The following is a 16,869-nucleotide window of genomic DNA, read 5'->3' on the forward strand; positions in this document are numbered from 1 at the left end:
GTGTGTTGCTGCTAGCCTGTCATGGATTGCTCTTCAGGCAATGCGCGCTTGCAGCTGGAAATGCATGGGTTTCAGAGTGAGAGAGTTGCTCGTTCACTGATAGATGATAAAGAGTGGTTTCTCACTGTGGGTTAAACATCAGTACATCCGGATTTCACGATGTTATAGTTCTCTTCTGATTTGAATAAATATAGTTGCTGTCACATCTTTTCATATCAATTTATACCGAGGTTACATTGTGTGCAAAAGTTTCAGTTTGCTACTGTGTATAATCTATGTTTACTTGTTGTCTGTTGATACTCAGTTTTTTGATGAAAAGGGACCTGCCCCTCCTTCATTAACGAAACATAGAGTTTTGCTACAACATCGAAACAGAATTAAAGGAAAATCAGTCTCTAATCAGACTGTCTGCAAAGCTCAACTTCATATTACAGTCCACTCAAATGGAGGAACCTGTGTATAACTTGAAGGATCAGCTCTCAGCCAAGAGTATGCGTGTGTTTGCTGATGCACTCCTGCGCCTAAGCAAGCAGCTACATAGTAATATTTTTGTGTTTTTATTTTGTAGAAAAATGTCTATTGTTGCTTTTTGGTTGCTGCTATGCAGCTTTTCCCATAGAATGTGCTTTCATATATGTTTATTTGTTTAGCAGAGCTTTAAAACGGAGGAACCTGTGTACAACTTGAAGGATCAGCTCCTCAGCAAGGCGTATGTGTGCGTTTGCTGATGCACTCCTGCGGCCTTAGCGAGCAGTGATTGCATTTAAAATTATGTTGAACGTTTCTTCATTCTGAATGCCAAATCTGCTTCTTGAAATTATTGTGACGTACACGAGCCATGAGCTGCAGGAGTTCACTTACCATGGCAAAAGGATTGTGTTCACTGCTGATATGGTCAGGAAGGTGTTCGATATATCATCAGGTGATGCTTGCGAGCTGCGTGATGTCTACAAGCAGGGTAACCCAAGGCGGCCTATAAGAAAGGTTGAGAAGGTGATGCTTGCTTGCGAAGATACTGACGAGGACACTATTGTTAGGAGCTAGGACCTTCTTGTGTTGGCAAAAGTCCTTAACCCTGTCAGTGGCAATATGTTGTGTATAGACTACCTACTTCATTAGTTCAGCTAGCTTGGGATCAACATATCTTGGATGAATGTATGGATCAAGTTTGGAAAATTCAGTAGAAGAATGTGAAGCCGCGGTCACAAGGTGTGGTGAGAGTTGATTTTTTTTTTTTTGGATAAGTGGGCCTTTGCCTTTCCTTGGTGTATGTTCATGTCCACGTCCCTCATATTTGTTTCAGTATGTCTAAGTGTATTTAGCTTTTATTTGTGTTTCATTGTGCTTACTGTTCGGTTGTTTTTTTATAGATCATTTACATGGATCGTTTGGAGTTCCCACCTAATGATTATGTCATAGACTACTCGCTTCGAAGAGCTACGTCCTATAAAGAGCAAAGACTTCGACTTTGTAGTTGCTATTGTCATTGACAAGAAAAATTTGTGCAATACGACTATCTTCGTGAGGCAACCTGTAAGTTAATAACCACCCTTACACTTTGGTTCTTGCCTTTTTTGTTGTTGTGCCCTATGCTTAGCATGAGGTCTTACATGTTCAATTGCTTTTGCTGCACATGTGTGCAGTTTCTCCTTTTGTCCAAGACATTTATATGTACATGTACGTGAACCCGTTAAAGAGGACGAAATCAACTAGTCTGCATCACTGAATGAATGACTTGTGCCAGGATTTCCTAGTAGCCAGGAACTGGATGTAACCTCATTGTTTTACCTTGGTTTCCCTTCTTTTTATATTCTCGAGTGCTGCAATAGTGATTTAAAATTGTGTCAATAGCTTACACTTTAAGCTTCATTAGTTAGTACTAATTGCTCCTTCATTCTATTCTCGTGTTATTACCTTTTATGCAATTGCTGCTGTACTGTTGAACTTTTGCATCCTTACTGTTGTAGGTTTGTTGTATTACCTATTATTGTTTGCTCCTACTGTTTTGACCATGTGTTTTTTGATTGGGCATTTTAATTTTAATTCAATAGTGATTTAAAATTCTGCCAGTAGCTTACATTTTAAGGTGCATTAGTTAGTACTAGGAGCTCCTTCATTTTATTCTTGCATTCTTACCTTTTCATGTAATTATTGCTTTACTGTTGCAGTTTACCGCCTTATTGTTGTAGGTTTGCTGCATTACCTATTATTGTTTACTCCTACTATTTTTAACCATGTATTTTCTTCTATTGTGCATATTAATTTTAACTAATGGTTGCTTTATTAGCACTTACGTATTTCTACATTAGGCATGCTCAATTTTTTCAATACTTTGTATTCAATGCTTCCTTGCATATGCATATTTTTTGGGTTTTCTCATGTTTCTTGTTAACGATAGCCGATAGGTCCCAGCTCGTTACAAGCACATGCATGAGAAGTATAAGGCTATTTTGTTGCTGATGTTGGTGCAACTATCAAGTGTTAGTGATGTATAGACTCCTTTACTGTGTATGAGGGGCTTCCTTGCCTTTGCTCCTCTGCCCATTCACAACATGGTATCAGAAGCTTAGGTTCAGCTCCTCTTGCACGTAGCAACTCTGTGCTGCCGCTGTCGATCTCTCCGGCGAGCTCTTTGGCCTGCTCCTATCTTGGCTTGCTTCTTCCCCACTTCTGCGTCTTGCACGGCCAGCTTCATCTCCGGCCGCCACCTCTCCGGCCCGTCCCGTCTGGCCCCGCCTCCGGCCGGCCCTCCCCTGGTAGACCTCTCCTCTGGTGCCGGCCCGCCCTCGGCAGCCTCCGCCCCGAGCGAGCCCCGGTTGGGCTCCAGCTGCTCCTGCCCGTGCAGCAGCTCGCACCGGCCAGCCCTAATCTGGCCGGCTCCGCCCCTGGCCGATCTTGCTGCAGCCGGCCCTCCTCCGTCTGCTCGGGCTGCAGCACGCCCCGGGTGTCTTGGCCAGATCTAGATCTGGTTCCAAAAAAATGGCATTCTCCGCATCTGGCTATGTCAGTATTCCTCGGTGCCCAGTGATCTTTGATGGTACCAACTATGGGGAGTTTGCTGCCTTTATGCGCATCCACATGCGTGGTCTTCGGTTGTGGGGTGTTCTTACCGGCGAGGTCCCTTGTCCGCCGCATCCTCCTACACCACCGCCAGTGCCACAGGCCCTTGCTGATGATGCTCCCCAGGCTGCTCAAGAGGCAGCCAGGTCTGCCGAGCTTGCTGCTAATGAGGCATACGAGAAGCATGTACTTGCTTACTCAGAGGCTTTTGGTTCCTATCGGGATAGTGTGGCGGCTTTTACTCAGTGGTGTGATGAGGATGCCAGGCTGTTGCTGTTCTTTCTCAGAGTGTTCAGCCACAATTTGCTTCTGAGTTTATGGGCCTTGCTACTGTTGCTGAGATGTGGTCTCACCTTCGTCAGCGCTATTAGCCTTCTGGGGATTCTCTATATTTATCTGTGTTAGGAGCATGAACTTCAGCAGGGTGACTCTACTGTTGCGGTGATCTGGCGCCAGCTTGACTCCCTTCGCAGTGCTGTCTGGTGTTGCCGGACAGTACGTTCAGATATGAATTTTCAGAGGATCCATGAGTTTCAGTCTAGACTTCGTCCAGAGTTTGAGCCCCGTCGTGCCCAGTTGTTTGCTCGGGACCGTGTTCCTATCTCAGAGGTGTTGACTGAGCTCCGTACCGAGGAGACTCGTCTGCGTGGTGCTGGTCTACTTGGGACACCTTCTCTTGCTGCTTGGTTTCCGGTTGCACCTGCACCGCTGCTTCTACCCACACCAGCGCCTGCTGCTACTGGAGGAGCTCGCCCTTCTCGCGGTGGAGGTCGCCCTCGTCCTCCTCGGTTCTGCACTCACTGTCGGAGGCCTGGTCACCTTGAGTCTGACTGCTATCAGAAGCAGCGAGGAGTGCCTCCTCGTGCTCCACCTTCAGCGCCCGTCACCACCGGCTTCACTAAGCAGAATATTGCGAGGCTTCAGCGCCTCCTTGCCTCCTCTGGCTCTGCTTTGACAGGCTACTGCCTCTATGGCTGTTTCCTCTACATAGTCAGGTACATCCTCGTGGGTTCTGGATTCTGGAGCTTCTTTCCACATGTCGCTTGATTCTTCTTCTCTTTCTTCTCTTCGACCTCTCCCTTTTCCTATTCATGTTCTTACTGCCGATGGTACTTCTCTTCTTGTTGCTAGTCATGACACTCTTTCTACTCCCTCCTTTTCCGTTCCTGATGTGTCTCATGTTTCCCGTCTTACCATGAACTTGTTTTCCGCTGCTCAACTCACTGATTGAACCTTGTCATTGGCTTCAAACACATGTATTCCCAGTGCATGTCTGCTTTTTTCATTGTCGTAGATGATGCAATCTGGGAAGGATATGGTCCAAGTGTTGTGTTCCCAACTGATGCAAATGTTGAGCAAAACAGAAATCCTGTCATAGGATATGAGGAGCAGGGTCTGCAAAAGAAGGATAGGTTGACATGGATGAAGCAAAGAAGGAGAGCATTCATGACGCTAAAGAAGAAGAGGCCGAGGAACATGTGGATAGAGCAGAAGATACCGAGGTGCACTCACGGAGTAGCATCCTGGACGTGCCACATCCTATAGCATTCATCGATTCTTCATGCACATGAGGCGACATTGGTGAGCAGCAGTTTGTTGACAGCCATGTCAGATCGCCGTTTGCATCCAGGACACCGAGTGGTATATCCGACGAACAATGGAATAACGCTCCTGACGCTCCTCCAATGGATCTATTCCTCTAGGGACTGAAGAATATTTTGAGTTTAACAAAATCCCGGATAACCCTAGTCACAAATCAGATGCGCATGTAGCTACTGATGCTGCAGTATTTTATTTTTCTTTTATATCTTTCCAAATTAATGCATCTAATTATGTTGTTTACCTATTTTTATTATGTATGGTGAGTGAGGCCTAGACATCTGTTATAGTCTTGGAGAAGGGACTGAAGTGGGCGAGCATGCAGTGCCGGTTGTTCCCACATTTTTCGTTTTGTTGCTGCATTACTGCTTGTAGGTTTGTTTATAATACCTTTATTCTATTGTTGCTACTTAAAATATAATATTGATGTGCTTCGGTACCACATTTTAGGTTATTTTCTGCATTTTTTTCTTTTGATTTTTGTATGATGAGAAGCTACATAAGTATATATGGGATGCTACTTTCATTATTATCATGTGTTCCATCTGCATTATTTCTTTCCTACAGATGTTGTCAGCAAGGAGGCTAATGAAAAAGATGCTACTATCGAGTTAGAAACAATTGAGAAGAGGAGTAGAGCAAAGAGGGCAGCAAATGAAGAGCTCGCACCTCGATAGATGAAGAAGGCTCAGGCATCTCAAGATACAGTCCATACATATGACAATTTTATCATACACGGTCGAAAATTCAAGAGGGCAGCCAAAGAAAGATCAGCCGTGAGTTTGTTACTATCTTGAAAAAAATGAATGCTCTGTTAGTACATCATTTTTTAATTTAATAATGAACATGCATAGATGCATGAAAGTAATTTAGTTTCTGGAATTTTTTTGGGTCACTGTCTATGTTTTTTTTTCTTTTTTTTGCATTTTGGACTTTACAGATGCTACATTAGTTCATAGATCGTGCTACATTAGTAGAAAAATAGTACTACATTAGTATACAATTAGTAATACAATGGCATATTTTTGAGGCTTCCTTTTCTTTTTATTTGGGGTATTTTTAGGCATGTTTTCCGGTACCTTTTACTATCCACACGAGGTGAGTAGTATGAAATAAAATCCAGCCATTCATTTAAAAAGGCAATGTGTACTTTTAATTAGAAGATCATTTATTGAAGCACAAATCCCACTAAATTTACCCTTAATTTAGCCTAAAATCTTGGCAACCAGATCTGATTTTGTATTCCATGTTCTTTTCTGAGTAATACCTTCTAAATTTGTCTTGCACCCTACCGATTATTCCTGCAACTTTAGAACATGACCTGCACGGAGTTCAAATACGCGGCCGGCGGCTTAGCAAGGCAGCAAAACTGATAGCCACGGAACAACCGAGCCACTCTTTTAAAACATTAGATGACTGCACATATTCTGTTAGTTCCAGCTTGATGGAAGTCAAGATCTTTCAGCCCCCGTGCCGTCAACAGCGAAGCACCTTTGGCGACAAATCTGCCGTCTCGGTCCCTCGGCGTGTCTCGCGCTTACTATGTTTAAGAAAAAAAGTATGGCACCTACTTGGCTGCATTTTGATGCCTTCTTAGTCAACATGCTACTTGAGCGACACCACCAACAACAAGGCCTTTTGTTCAAAAAAAGAAAAATACCGCCTGAAAGCCTGCCTTGGCTGACTGGGAGCCGAACAAAGCACCCCAAAAAAGATTATTGCCACACCATAAGACACCGATTGACGGATTTTTATTGTGTGTACATGAGGTGCTCGCTAACAGTTTGCTAAACCGGCTGGGCGCTCTCGTTTCGCTTGGAAGGGCGTCTCGGTGTAGTTGACATTTCCTGGTTGCCAGCAGGTGGAGGATTTCGCTGTTTCTAGAGCATAAGACCCTGTTGACATGATCTTCACCCGTTGTCGGGTTTGTAGGTATTGTGTGGAGGCTTCGAGTTTTGATGTATGCTCTCCATCTATGTTTTGTTAAATAAATTAATAAAGAAGACCGTATGCATCTTTTCATATGCAGAGGCCGGGGGACGCATACTCCATTTCGGAAATAAGACACCAATTATAAAAAAAAACATGATACAATTTCTCACCAATAATCAGACCCTAGGTTTGCCACCATGCCTGTCCCACCGAGATGGATTATTACTCTTTTCACGGTAGATGTGCCTGTAAACACTGAAGTGTCTGGTTTTTGCCCCATTTCAAAATGAAAGTGTCTATCGTGACTTCACAAATCTTCATCTCCAAAACTCTATCATTTAGTATATAAGTGCGCTTATAATATGTGTTTATGTGACTGCATGTTATCTTGAGTGTTTCCAAAAAGAATTGTCTAGAGTATCACCTGCTGCTACAATTGGCAACAAACAAGTGGTTGGCCAGGAACATGACATTTGGTACTCATGAAGTTAGCCTTAGAAATATAATATTAATAGGTCAATTAAGGAGCCTTCATGAGCAGCAGCAGAATACTATTAGACTATCTCTTGACTCTTATGCCATGTGAAGAATACTAGTTGAATGTTGCATTTCATCACCACCTACACATCAGGGTTGTGACTCACTTTGTAGTGCAATTCTGTTTTCTTCAGATAAAGTCTGAGAACTCTTTCTAGGCACAAGCGAAAAGTTTTACCAAAAGCTAATGACATATATAAACAATAGTTTTTTAAAAGAAGATGAAAAGGAATCATGACTTGTGCTTGCAGTGTCCCCTTGAGATTGGTGCGCATCACATTCTGACCAACCCATAGTTCGACAGGTTAAAATAAAGGTGAGGGAGACAAGTCTTTGACGGCAACTGAAAGAAGAAAATTCTACGATATAGTGCTAAGATAGGTTTAATTAATGAGCTAATTGTCACACATCTCACCGTGTCCAAACCCTATTTGATCATATCATGCATCAGACAGCCTCACAAATTAAAGCCAGATCACTTCCTGTACATGGCAACTCAAACTCATCTCCAACTCTTGCTCCTGCACAGGTGTTGAGTGCCCTACTAAGAACAGGAAGGCTCACTTGCTAAGAAATCATGGCAAGAAAAGCAGAGGGAGAAAAGAAGGTTATCTTTTTAAGTTCAGAATTGACCTTAATGGCACCTGCTGCAGTCAGCATGGAACAAGTGGTTGGCCAATAACATGGCACTTGGTGCTCTGGTTTTGGCCTGAGAAATATAAGACCAAAAGTCCATTCAGGAGTGGTCTTCAACAGAAAACTGTTAGGCTATTCCTTATGCCCCATGTGAATCATGGCACATGCAAGTAAGCGCATATTTGATGACTACTAGTTGAAAGCTACAGTTCATCACACCAGCACACCAGATCAGGGTTGTCACTCACTTTGTTCTATATTCTCTGTTATTTCTCCAGATAAGAGTCTGAGAAACCTAGCACAAGTTCTTCCAAAAGTGAAAGACAAGAAACCAAACGTTTTTTCAAGAAATGGAAATCAGGACTTGAGCTTGCAGTGTTTTGGTGAGATTGGTAAGCACCGAATGCTGAACTAGTGATCATCCAGTTAGGTGCAAAAAGGGAGGGAGACAAGTGTAGGATTCCTGTTTTGATTCCATAAAAACTATGAGAATAACCGCATTGGAGACTAGTCCTACCTCGCAGCACAAGCAACAACTAAAGAAGCATCCTTTCCAGTCTCAGTTGTGACACTTCTTTTTACATCATTCACACATATTGGGGCAAATGTTTTTAGTCTTTCTTTAGCTTATATGTGCTGAAAAGTATGAAAATTTGCTTGGTTGGTTTCAATCCTGCGGAATATGTGTGTGCTGTGAAATTCTATGTATGCTTTGTCACTTTCAATAACGGTACATACATGCTTAGAATTATACTCTGTAGGGAACAAAGTCGCCTTCCCAAGTTGGTCCATACACGCTTATTCGAAACATATCCTTTTCCTTCTTTTTTATTGGTGCATGCATGCAATTTTTAGTAGCTTTGGACAGGAGTACACATTGCAATTACTAAATAGTTAAATTTGGTGGAAAATTTCAAACCACAAAAGGTTCTGCACTTTTCTGTCGACGAATTCTCATCTGAAGTTGACTTCACATTATTTTTTCCTTCTGTTTTCCCCACTGCAGTTGAAGCTGCATACAAATGACAAACGAGACAAAAACTGTAAAGTACTAACAATCAGACAACTAGCATCTATTAGTTAAATACTCTATATCAGTAATTCAGTATATGGATTCCTTGACACTCGCAAATTAAGCGTATACTAGACATAGCCATGTATACAACTAGATCCTTAACTGGTGTGTATACGTGCAGCCCCGTCATGAAGCTGACACACGAGTATTTGTTTAACAACCTAATTAACCAACTTTTCAAAGAAAATGAAGGTAAGCCATATATTTGGGCTGTCGTAGGTTAGCCTTTTCGGTTTCTGAAGGCCGCTTTTGTGCGCCTGTAGAACTTGCCTTTTTACTGCAACGAAACGGCGCCACGAAACCAAACGAGTTGCTCCCAACAGCTGTGCGCTTTAACATTCAAGCCGGCAGGAGGAGTACTATTGTCTACTCCTAGTTGACACTTTGATTTGATTTTTGTCATAGCAAGGGAGGTCGTGTGAACCATGTAGGTAGCTGGTCTAATCACCCCAAGAAAGCTCCCACACGTTGGCAGGAAGACTATAGAAAGTCGATAAGGCTTTGCAAATTCAAGTTGCTACTCGAAATTTGTGTGTTTTAATCATACGCGTCCTTGAGTGTTGGAACTTGGAACTATTGGAGTAGGACCATCAGTAATCACACTAATTCTTGAATAAATCTCAAAGGCTTACATATGCATGACAACTGAATCGGTTTTGGTCTCGCATTGCTAGTGAAGAGGAAGTTAGAACAACATATTATAAATTTTGAGACTCTACTTTTCACCAAAATCTTGAGAAGAGGACATATACACATCAACCTCTCCTCCGTCGCGCGCCATGTTTTGTTTAGTAATTGAATGGTCCCGAAAAAATCAGTTTGGACATAGGGTTTGTGCAACATTTGCTGAAGATTGATGAATCCAAATGAACGTGCACGGTAATTGGAAAGAAATAACCGTGTCTTCCACCTTGACTCTGTTGCAGGTGTATAAGAGGGTGTTCCTCTTGGGTAGACAAAGATGTGGTGAGTGCTATGCTAATCGGACCAGGTCTCTCCCCTCCTCCCTAGGGTTCCGCCCCCCTCGCGCCGCCGCCGCCGGGCCCGTCACGCCGCCGCCGCGCCCTCCCTCCTCTCCTCCCCCGCCGGTCCGGCCCTCCCTGTCGCTCCCCGCGGGCGACAGGAGGGCGGCCACGCCCTAGCTCGGCCTCGACCCCCTCCTCCGCTCTCCCCTGCCGCCGCCGTCGGCGCAGGCCGCCGGGCAAAGCCCCGTGCGGTGCCGGCGGCGGCGGTGATGCTCCTACCCGTGCGTCTGGAGGGGGAACGCGGGGCTCCCTCGGTCGGCGGCGGTGCTCCCTGGTTCGACGGTGGTTCCGGCGGCGGCGAAGCTCCATGGGCAGCGCAGCGCCGGGCGGCAAGCTGGTGTTGGCGTCGCTGGTTGGCGGCGGGGCGGCGAGGCGGCGCCTGGTGGTGCCCTCCCGGCCCAGATCCGGGCCCTTTGGGCCCAATCTGGGTCCTGGTGGGCCGGGTCCAGGCGGAGCTGCTGCTTCCGGTGGGCAGGGGAGGTGGCCGGAGCGGAGCATGGCTGGGGTGGCGGCGCGTGTCCTGCAACATCCCGACGGGGGCTTCACGAGCACGGGCTAGGTGGGTCTGTGCTCGGCCGGGCCAGGTGGGCCTGGTTTGCCCCTTGTTGGCATGTCCGGACTGGTGCCGCCGTTGGCGGTGGAGGCGGTTCCCTCCTGCGTGTCCAATACCTCGCCGTTCCTCGGTTTCGGGATCCTCCCTGGTCCTGCTGGCCTCGGTTTGTTGGTCGCGGTAAGGCGACGGTGGTGTCCATGTGGCCGTGGTGGCGCAAGTTGGTGGGCGATGTGTTTGGTGGAGCACGATGGAGCGTTCGGGGCAGGGTTGCGAGGGTCGGGAGAAATCTCTGTCGGTCTGGCCGACACCGACGCGGTGACGCCTGCGGGCGCCATCTTCCCTTCCTGAAGGGCGTTGGGTGAAGCCTTCCTCCCTTGTCCCTGCGCGTACCGGGGGAAACCCCAGGATTAGTCCGGGCAGCAGCGTCGTTGTCGTCGCACCCCTTCTTGGAGGTGTTGCTTGGTACGCGGGGCTTCAGAGTGCTAGGAGCGAGGTGGGAATTCTCCGGAGGGCGCGGCGGCTACTTGGCGTCTTCGTTTTCATCGATCCGACCTTGTCGACCTTCTTTCTCTTTTCTTTCTTTTGTGTTTTTCTTTTGGGCGTGCTTGTGCTGATGCCCCAGCAGTTGTACCGTGTGACAGTTGTATCGTGTGGTTGCTATATTAATATAGCGGGGCGAAAGCCTATTTCGAGGTAGACAAAGATGTAACACAAACACAAAAAACTTCAAAGCTTTGTGTTGAAGAGTAAGCCTCCTTGAAAGATTCCTTGGTTCTTCATATGTGCAATCAAACAAGGTAAATTTGGTGTAAATATATCACACGGAATTCAGGTGAGCATGATACCGTCCAACTCTTGAGGATTCCAAAGATTTTTTTTCTCTATTTTAAATATGGTTTCAATTTGTATAAAAACAATCACTTGTGACTAAAGAGCACATAATAAGCTTAGGTTATCTTAAGAAGAAGAGTCTATCGTCACACTCCAATAAATTTACTCTAATCCCCTAATCAGGACACAGGAATCAGGAGACATACCGCCACTCAAACCAAATTAAGGGCATTTTAGTAAATGCAGAGTCACTTGGGCCTATATAATCCCACCTCCTTTAGAGTCCAAACTTTACCCACAGCACCTCTAATCCCCCAATTAGGAGTACACATTTTACAAACCTCGAACAACCACTGGCCGACGACTAAGTAGAAGTAGTATCCTGAAAGAGAAATAATCAGTGCATCCACCACCACCACACCCAGCCAGCTTCTCCGGCCACCGTGCATCCCGCAAACTTGGCCTGAAAGAATCTCGTGCTCTTCTCCGGCGTTGCCGGAAGCGTGATGGGGTTCTCTCTGTACCCCATGAAGACATCCACGCGCATGCTGTGGAGCACCAGCTTCTTCCGCCACAAGTTCCCGGCCGCCGCCGCCTCCTCCTTCTAAACAAACAAGCTAAGCCCGGCCCGCTGGTCGCCTCCGATCGAGTTTCAGAAGGAGGTGAAGGAGCGGGTGGTGCGCACACGTATTCATAATTGAAGTGCTGCGAGAAGGGAATTTCCATGGAACCCGGCCGCCTCATTTTCAGCTCCGCTGCGCCGTGCCGCGCTGCCGGCACCGGAGGCGGGCAGATGATGCTCTTTGGCGGCAGTGCGAGCTTCCTTGGAGGTAAGGATCGGTATCTCTAGCGTTGGTTCTTGGATTGCTCTGCTTAATTACACTTACAAAGCACGACTCTGTAATATACTAATATGTATATGCAGGCTCGCCGGTGGTGGCTAGCGTGGAGGACGGGCGGCGGAAGCGGCCGTTCCTGACGACGCTTGACGAGGAGCTCCAGTTGAACGACGAGATGTACGGGTACTACGGAATGGACGATCACGCGCCGGAGAGGAAGCGGCGGCTGACCGCTGAGCAGGTGGTGGCGCTGGAGCAGAGCTTCGAGGAGGAGAAGCGGAAGCTCGAGCCGGAGCGGAAAGGCGAGCTGGCCCGGCGGCTCGGGATGGCACCGCGCCAGGTGGCCGTGTGGTTCCAGAACCGCCGCGCTCGCTGGAAGGCAAAGCAGCTCGAGCACGACTTCCATGCCCTCAGAGCCGCCCACGACGAGCTCCTCGCCGGACGCGACGAGCTCATGGCAGACAACCACCGCCTCCGTTCGCAGGTGCTCATCAAACCTTTATTAACTTCACACATATATCAGCCCATAACAGATTTGAGTTCCCAAATGATTGTGCTTGTGCACCTATACCAAAGGGTTATCAAACACTTCAAATTTAGGGAAAGAACAACCACCTAAATTTGCGACAAAGAGGACTTGAGGATGTTGGATGGAGTGCCACAAATGGACACCCAAATCTACATGTAGCACTTTATTAAAAAAAATCAAAAATCATATTTACAATTTTTTAAAAATTGGATAAAGTTTGGATGTAGTTATAGTTGTATCCTATAAGCCTGCAAAATCTTAAAGTAAAATCAAATTTAGGCTACAGAAAAATAAAAAAAATCTGAATTTTTTATATTTTTAAAATGTGCACTATTCACTATACGGCATGTTTTCCATTTTTGTGTAGTCTAAAATACAAAGTAGCTTTATTGATATTTTTTTGAAAGAAATACGGTTGAAAAAGCTCCTAATGTGATTTTTTTAATAAGAAGAGAATCTAAGTCTACGCTCGTGGGGACTTCCTGTGTGGTTGGTTTTTTCATTTACTTCCCCAAGCAATTGAGCTAGACCCACTTCTTGTTTTATTGATATTTTACGCGTTTGTGTTATACATCATATGCTCCACCTAGGATTTTTTTCAGATTTTCTTAGAACTACAAAATATGTTTTTCAAATGTCTAGAAATCAAAGGATACTTGTAACTCAGCCTCCATTTGAAATTTCTGATGTTGGATGCTCATGTTCTCTAAGAGCATGTCTAACAGGCCCCGTATAACCCGCCCACCCCGTAAAATTCCGGCGGGATACGGGGCAGGCGCGATTTGGGGCGTCTAGCAGGTCCCGTATTCGGGCCGGCCCGTTTCGACGGAATACGGGGCCCAGGAAATCGGCCCCGTCGCCCCGTACTTATACTGGGCGCAGGTGTGAGTGAGGGGTTAACCCCTCACTCGCAACCCTAGCTCCGCCGTGCGCCACCGCCTCCGTACTTAGCTCCGGCGAGCAATTCCTCACTCCCCCGCGCCGCATTTCACCCCAGATCCGGCACGGACGCCCGCCGCCGCGATGCACGCCTCGCCGGCGAGCGGATCGAAGCGATCCCGCTCGCCGGACAACGTGGAGGATGCGTGGCGGCGCCAATGCAAGAGATCCGCCGCCGGGAGACGGCATGCGGCCTGCAGTTACGCCAGCGCCGCGTACGTCCCGCCGAAGCTCGTTGACTTCGCGGCGGGCGGGCGCTGGTACAACGAGGATCCGCCGATGAAGCCGATGAGCGGGCCCAAGTTCGACGAGTGGCGTGCCGACTGGGAGCGCCGCCGCTGGGCGAAGGAGGCTTGGAGCAGCGGGAGCACCGGCCGGAGGAGCTCCGCTCGCCGGCGAGGAGGAGGAGGCCCCCCGACTTGTTGAAGGAGCTACGACAGTTCCTCAAGGACGAAGCCAAGAGGAAGAGGGCGGAGGAGGAAGAGGTGGCGGCGGCCATCGCCGCCGCGAAGGAGGCGGAGTTGCGGGAGGCGGAGGCGGAGGCGGACTCGTACCTAGTCGACCTCCCCGAGTAGGATCGCGCATTCTGGATGTAGAATCGTTGATCCGTATGTATGATCCGTAGTATGATCAATGAAATTGAACTTCCAGGGGTTTTTATTTTTGAAAATACAGGGCGAAATACGGGGTCTGCTAGACGGAATGGCTCTTCCGTTAGCAATTTTTCGATACGGCGCGAAAAAGCGGCGAGATACGGGGCAGAAATATAAGGGGCTGCTAGACATGCTCTAATCATGAAGAGGGTAAACAGAATGGATCGTGTGAAGTTTGCATCTTTAGGCCTCTAATCTTTCATACAAAAGTATTAAAACCATAGAATAATAAAGACTATGTGAAATGTGAGTTGTACATGAGTTGCAAGTGAGAATTTTACAGTTACATATAGGTTGCACCGAAGTTGCAATTGAGATTTTCCTAGTAACACATGTGTTGAACTGGAGTTACAACTGATTACACATGGGTTGCTGTAAGTTGCAACTCTGTTTTTCCAGTTTCACATGGATTTTACAGTTGAGATTAGGTGGTTCGGCTGAGCCACAGTCGCTCTCTTCTAATATAAAAGTGCAAAAATAAATATCCATGTACACACAAAAAGTACGATCGTGCATGAAAAATGTTAGATATTTTTCATAACATGGTTCACAAAAAAGTATAATATACCAAAAAAATGCAATTTCAGCAAAAGGGTGTACATTTTTAAAAAAATATGCAATTACACGACATCTCTGTAATTGCACACAAAATCTATGTCACGCCTAATAAAAATATGAAAGTCAAAAAGTGTAACACAGAAGAATAATCCAAATCTTTGCAAATTCAAGACAAAAATAATTCTATAGGAAACAAAAACGGTAATCGAATTTTTGCAAAATGCAAATACGAAACTAAAAGAATTTGCTATGTCACGAAATTAAAAGAAATTTGCTATGTCACCCACTAGTGCAAGTTACACTCTTCTCTAAACTGTAGTTGAAATCTGAGTTGTCAAACCCAAAACTATAATAAATGAAGCAAAATTTATTTTTCTCTCTGTTATGTAGATAATGAAATTGCTCTCTTGAAGAAACTTATTTTCGTAAACCAAAATATCTTATTATGAAGACATTTACTTAAATGGTCCAAATTCTATTGATTTGGTTATAATTGTTTTAGAGCAACGCGAGGAGCCCTGCCTTTTCATTTTGGTTTTAATTACTCCCTGTAAACAGAGTGATGTTTTTCTTTGGTAAGCCCATTGGTATCACATCTGAATCACAATGGCATGCAATTCTAAGAACAACTAGTAAAGTACTGACCAAATCAAGAGTTCTTGCTAGTGCTACAGCTTCTGGATAACTGCAGGGATCAGATACTTACTGGACGCGTGGACTAAATTGCAGCACTCAATAGCAAATCATTTAAATCACTATCATGCATGTATTACACGGTTGTTTCAAACCACCTGAATTCAAACAAGACATGTCACCTCCTGACCGAGCATGCACATTGTGCAGGTGACCTCACTGACTGAGAAACTGCAAGCAAAGGAGTCATCACCGGAGGAGCGAACCGCCGCGTCAGACACGGCACATGCCGGTAACGCAGAAGCAACACTAGCCATTCAGCTGAAAGAAGGCTACGCCGCCTGTGCCGAGACCAACTCCGAGAATGGCGCGGCGGGGGTGCTGCCCGGTTTCGCTGCTGGAGCCAAAGACAGCCCGGAGTCCTACTCTTACTTCGCCGACGCGCGCTCGCCTCCGTCGTCCTCGGACGACGACTGTGCCGCAGCGGTCAGCGGCGAGCTGGGTGGCTGCGCCTTTTTCCTCCCGGACGCCATGCTCGACGTCGTCGCCGTGGACCGCGTGAGCATTGAAAGGCAGGAGCTGGAGGAGGCGCAACCCAATTACTGGGCGTGGTTCTGGAGCTGATCGATCAGGAAATTAGCATATCTCTCATCTTTTGTTTTGGAACCAAAATCAGCATACCTGTGCGCCGAGCCACTGACTTTGACTGGAAGTGGCGCTGAGGACATGCCCAATGTTTATTCCATTGGCAAAAGTGTTACCCTCTCCTATCCATAATAACTGTCCAAGGTTTAGTTTAAATTTGAGCTAATTTAAACTAAGCCCTGACACTTATTATAGATCAGAGGAAGTACATATTTGCTAGGAGTGTTAGTTATTTGTACGATTAGCAGTGGATATATAGTGAATTAATTGTATTACTATGATACTACGGGCTTACTTAATCACATGTTACATCTGAAACTACAACACTTCTACGGAGTATAACTTTTCTCTATTTGATTAAAAAAACTCATCAAGATTATACTCCAAGAGTGTTAAACCATAACGACATCTTGGCCGCATTTTCTACCCGGTAAAGAAATTCTAAGCTTAAGATACGTTGAAATGGTCTTCAAAATATTTTGATTGATTTAACTCTTTTGTTGAATATGGCAAGAGCCACCTCACTCCGTGTTTCCGTGCAACCCAAAGGGAAAACGTGTTTTTTCCTTCAAGAAAAAACAAAGGGAAAACGTGTTTGCCAAATTGATTTTAAGTCAAGGAAGAAAAGAAATAGAACATTTTAGGGTCGATAATTTTTAGAGAAAGCCACCATGGCAAATTTGATTGATCGGAAATCACGATACATCGTTCGCTAATACATGCATACTTCAAGATTTCGGTGGCTCTTATTTACTGGAGGGGGTGGGACTATCCGGTTTTAGTTAAATACCAGAATTCTCGGTGTTTTACCGTCCGAGTTTATTC

The 16,869-nt window shown here is 45.8% G+C and overlaps 1 protein-coding gene and 1 long non-coding RNA gene across 3 annotated transcripts; both read left to right on the forward strand.

Moving 5' to 3' along the window:
- The first annotated feature begins 4,813 nt into the window (after nucleotides 1–4,813).
- LOC124651140 lies at nucleotides 4,814–8,406 on the forward strand. 2 transcript variants are annotated; one of them, XR_006987288.1, is made up of 4 exons: nucleotides 4,814–5,034; nucleotides 5,227–5,435; nucleotides 7,658–7,934; nucleotides 8,043–8,406. It is a non-coding gene; the product is annotated as an uncharacterized LOC124651140 (long non-coding RNA). The 2 variants fall into 2 exon arrangements; XR_006987289.1 differs by having other exon boundaries at nucleotides 4,814–5,030.
- A 3,054-nt stretch (nucleotides 8,407–11,460) lies between these two features.
- Nucleotides 11,461–16,088, forward strand: LOC124654345 (homeobox-leucine zipper protein HOX25-like). The gene is made up of 3 exons (XM_047193354.1): nucleotides 11,461–12,078; nucleotides 12,174–12,571; nucleotides 15,610–16,088. Exons 1-3 carry the CDS (start codon nucleotides 11,973–11,975, stop codon nucleotides 16,021–16,023), a joined length of 918 nt encoding a protein of 305 aa, XP_047049310.1. The 5' UTR covers nucleotides 11,461–11,972; the 3' UTR covers nucleotides 16,024–16,088.
- Nucleotides 16,089–16,869: the final 781 nt, after the last annotated feature.

The sequence above is a fragment of the Lolium rigidum genome, chromosome 5 (assembly GCF_022539505.1).
Source record: "Lolium rigidum isolate FL_2022 chromosome 5, APGP_CSIRO_Lrig_0.1, whole genome shotgun sequence".
Lineage (NCBI taxonomy): Eukaryota > Viridiplantae > Streptophyta > Magnoliopsida > Poales > Poaceae > Lolium > Lolium rigidum.

Coding starts and splice junctions, on each gene's coding strand:
- LOC124654345 (XM_047193354.1), top strand. CDS start 11,973: ATGGAACCCGGCCGCCTCATTTTCAGCTCCGCTGCGCCGTGCCGCGCT. Junction 12,079..12,173: donor CAGTGCGAGCTTCCTTGGAG/GTAAGGATCGGT, acceptor ATGTATATGCAG/GCTCGCCGGTGGTGGCTAGC. Junction 12,572..15,609: donor ACCACCGCCTCCGTTCGCAG/GTGCTCATCAAA, acceptor CACATTGTGCAG/GTGACCTCACTGACTGAGAA.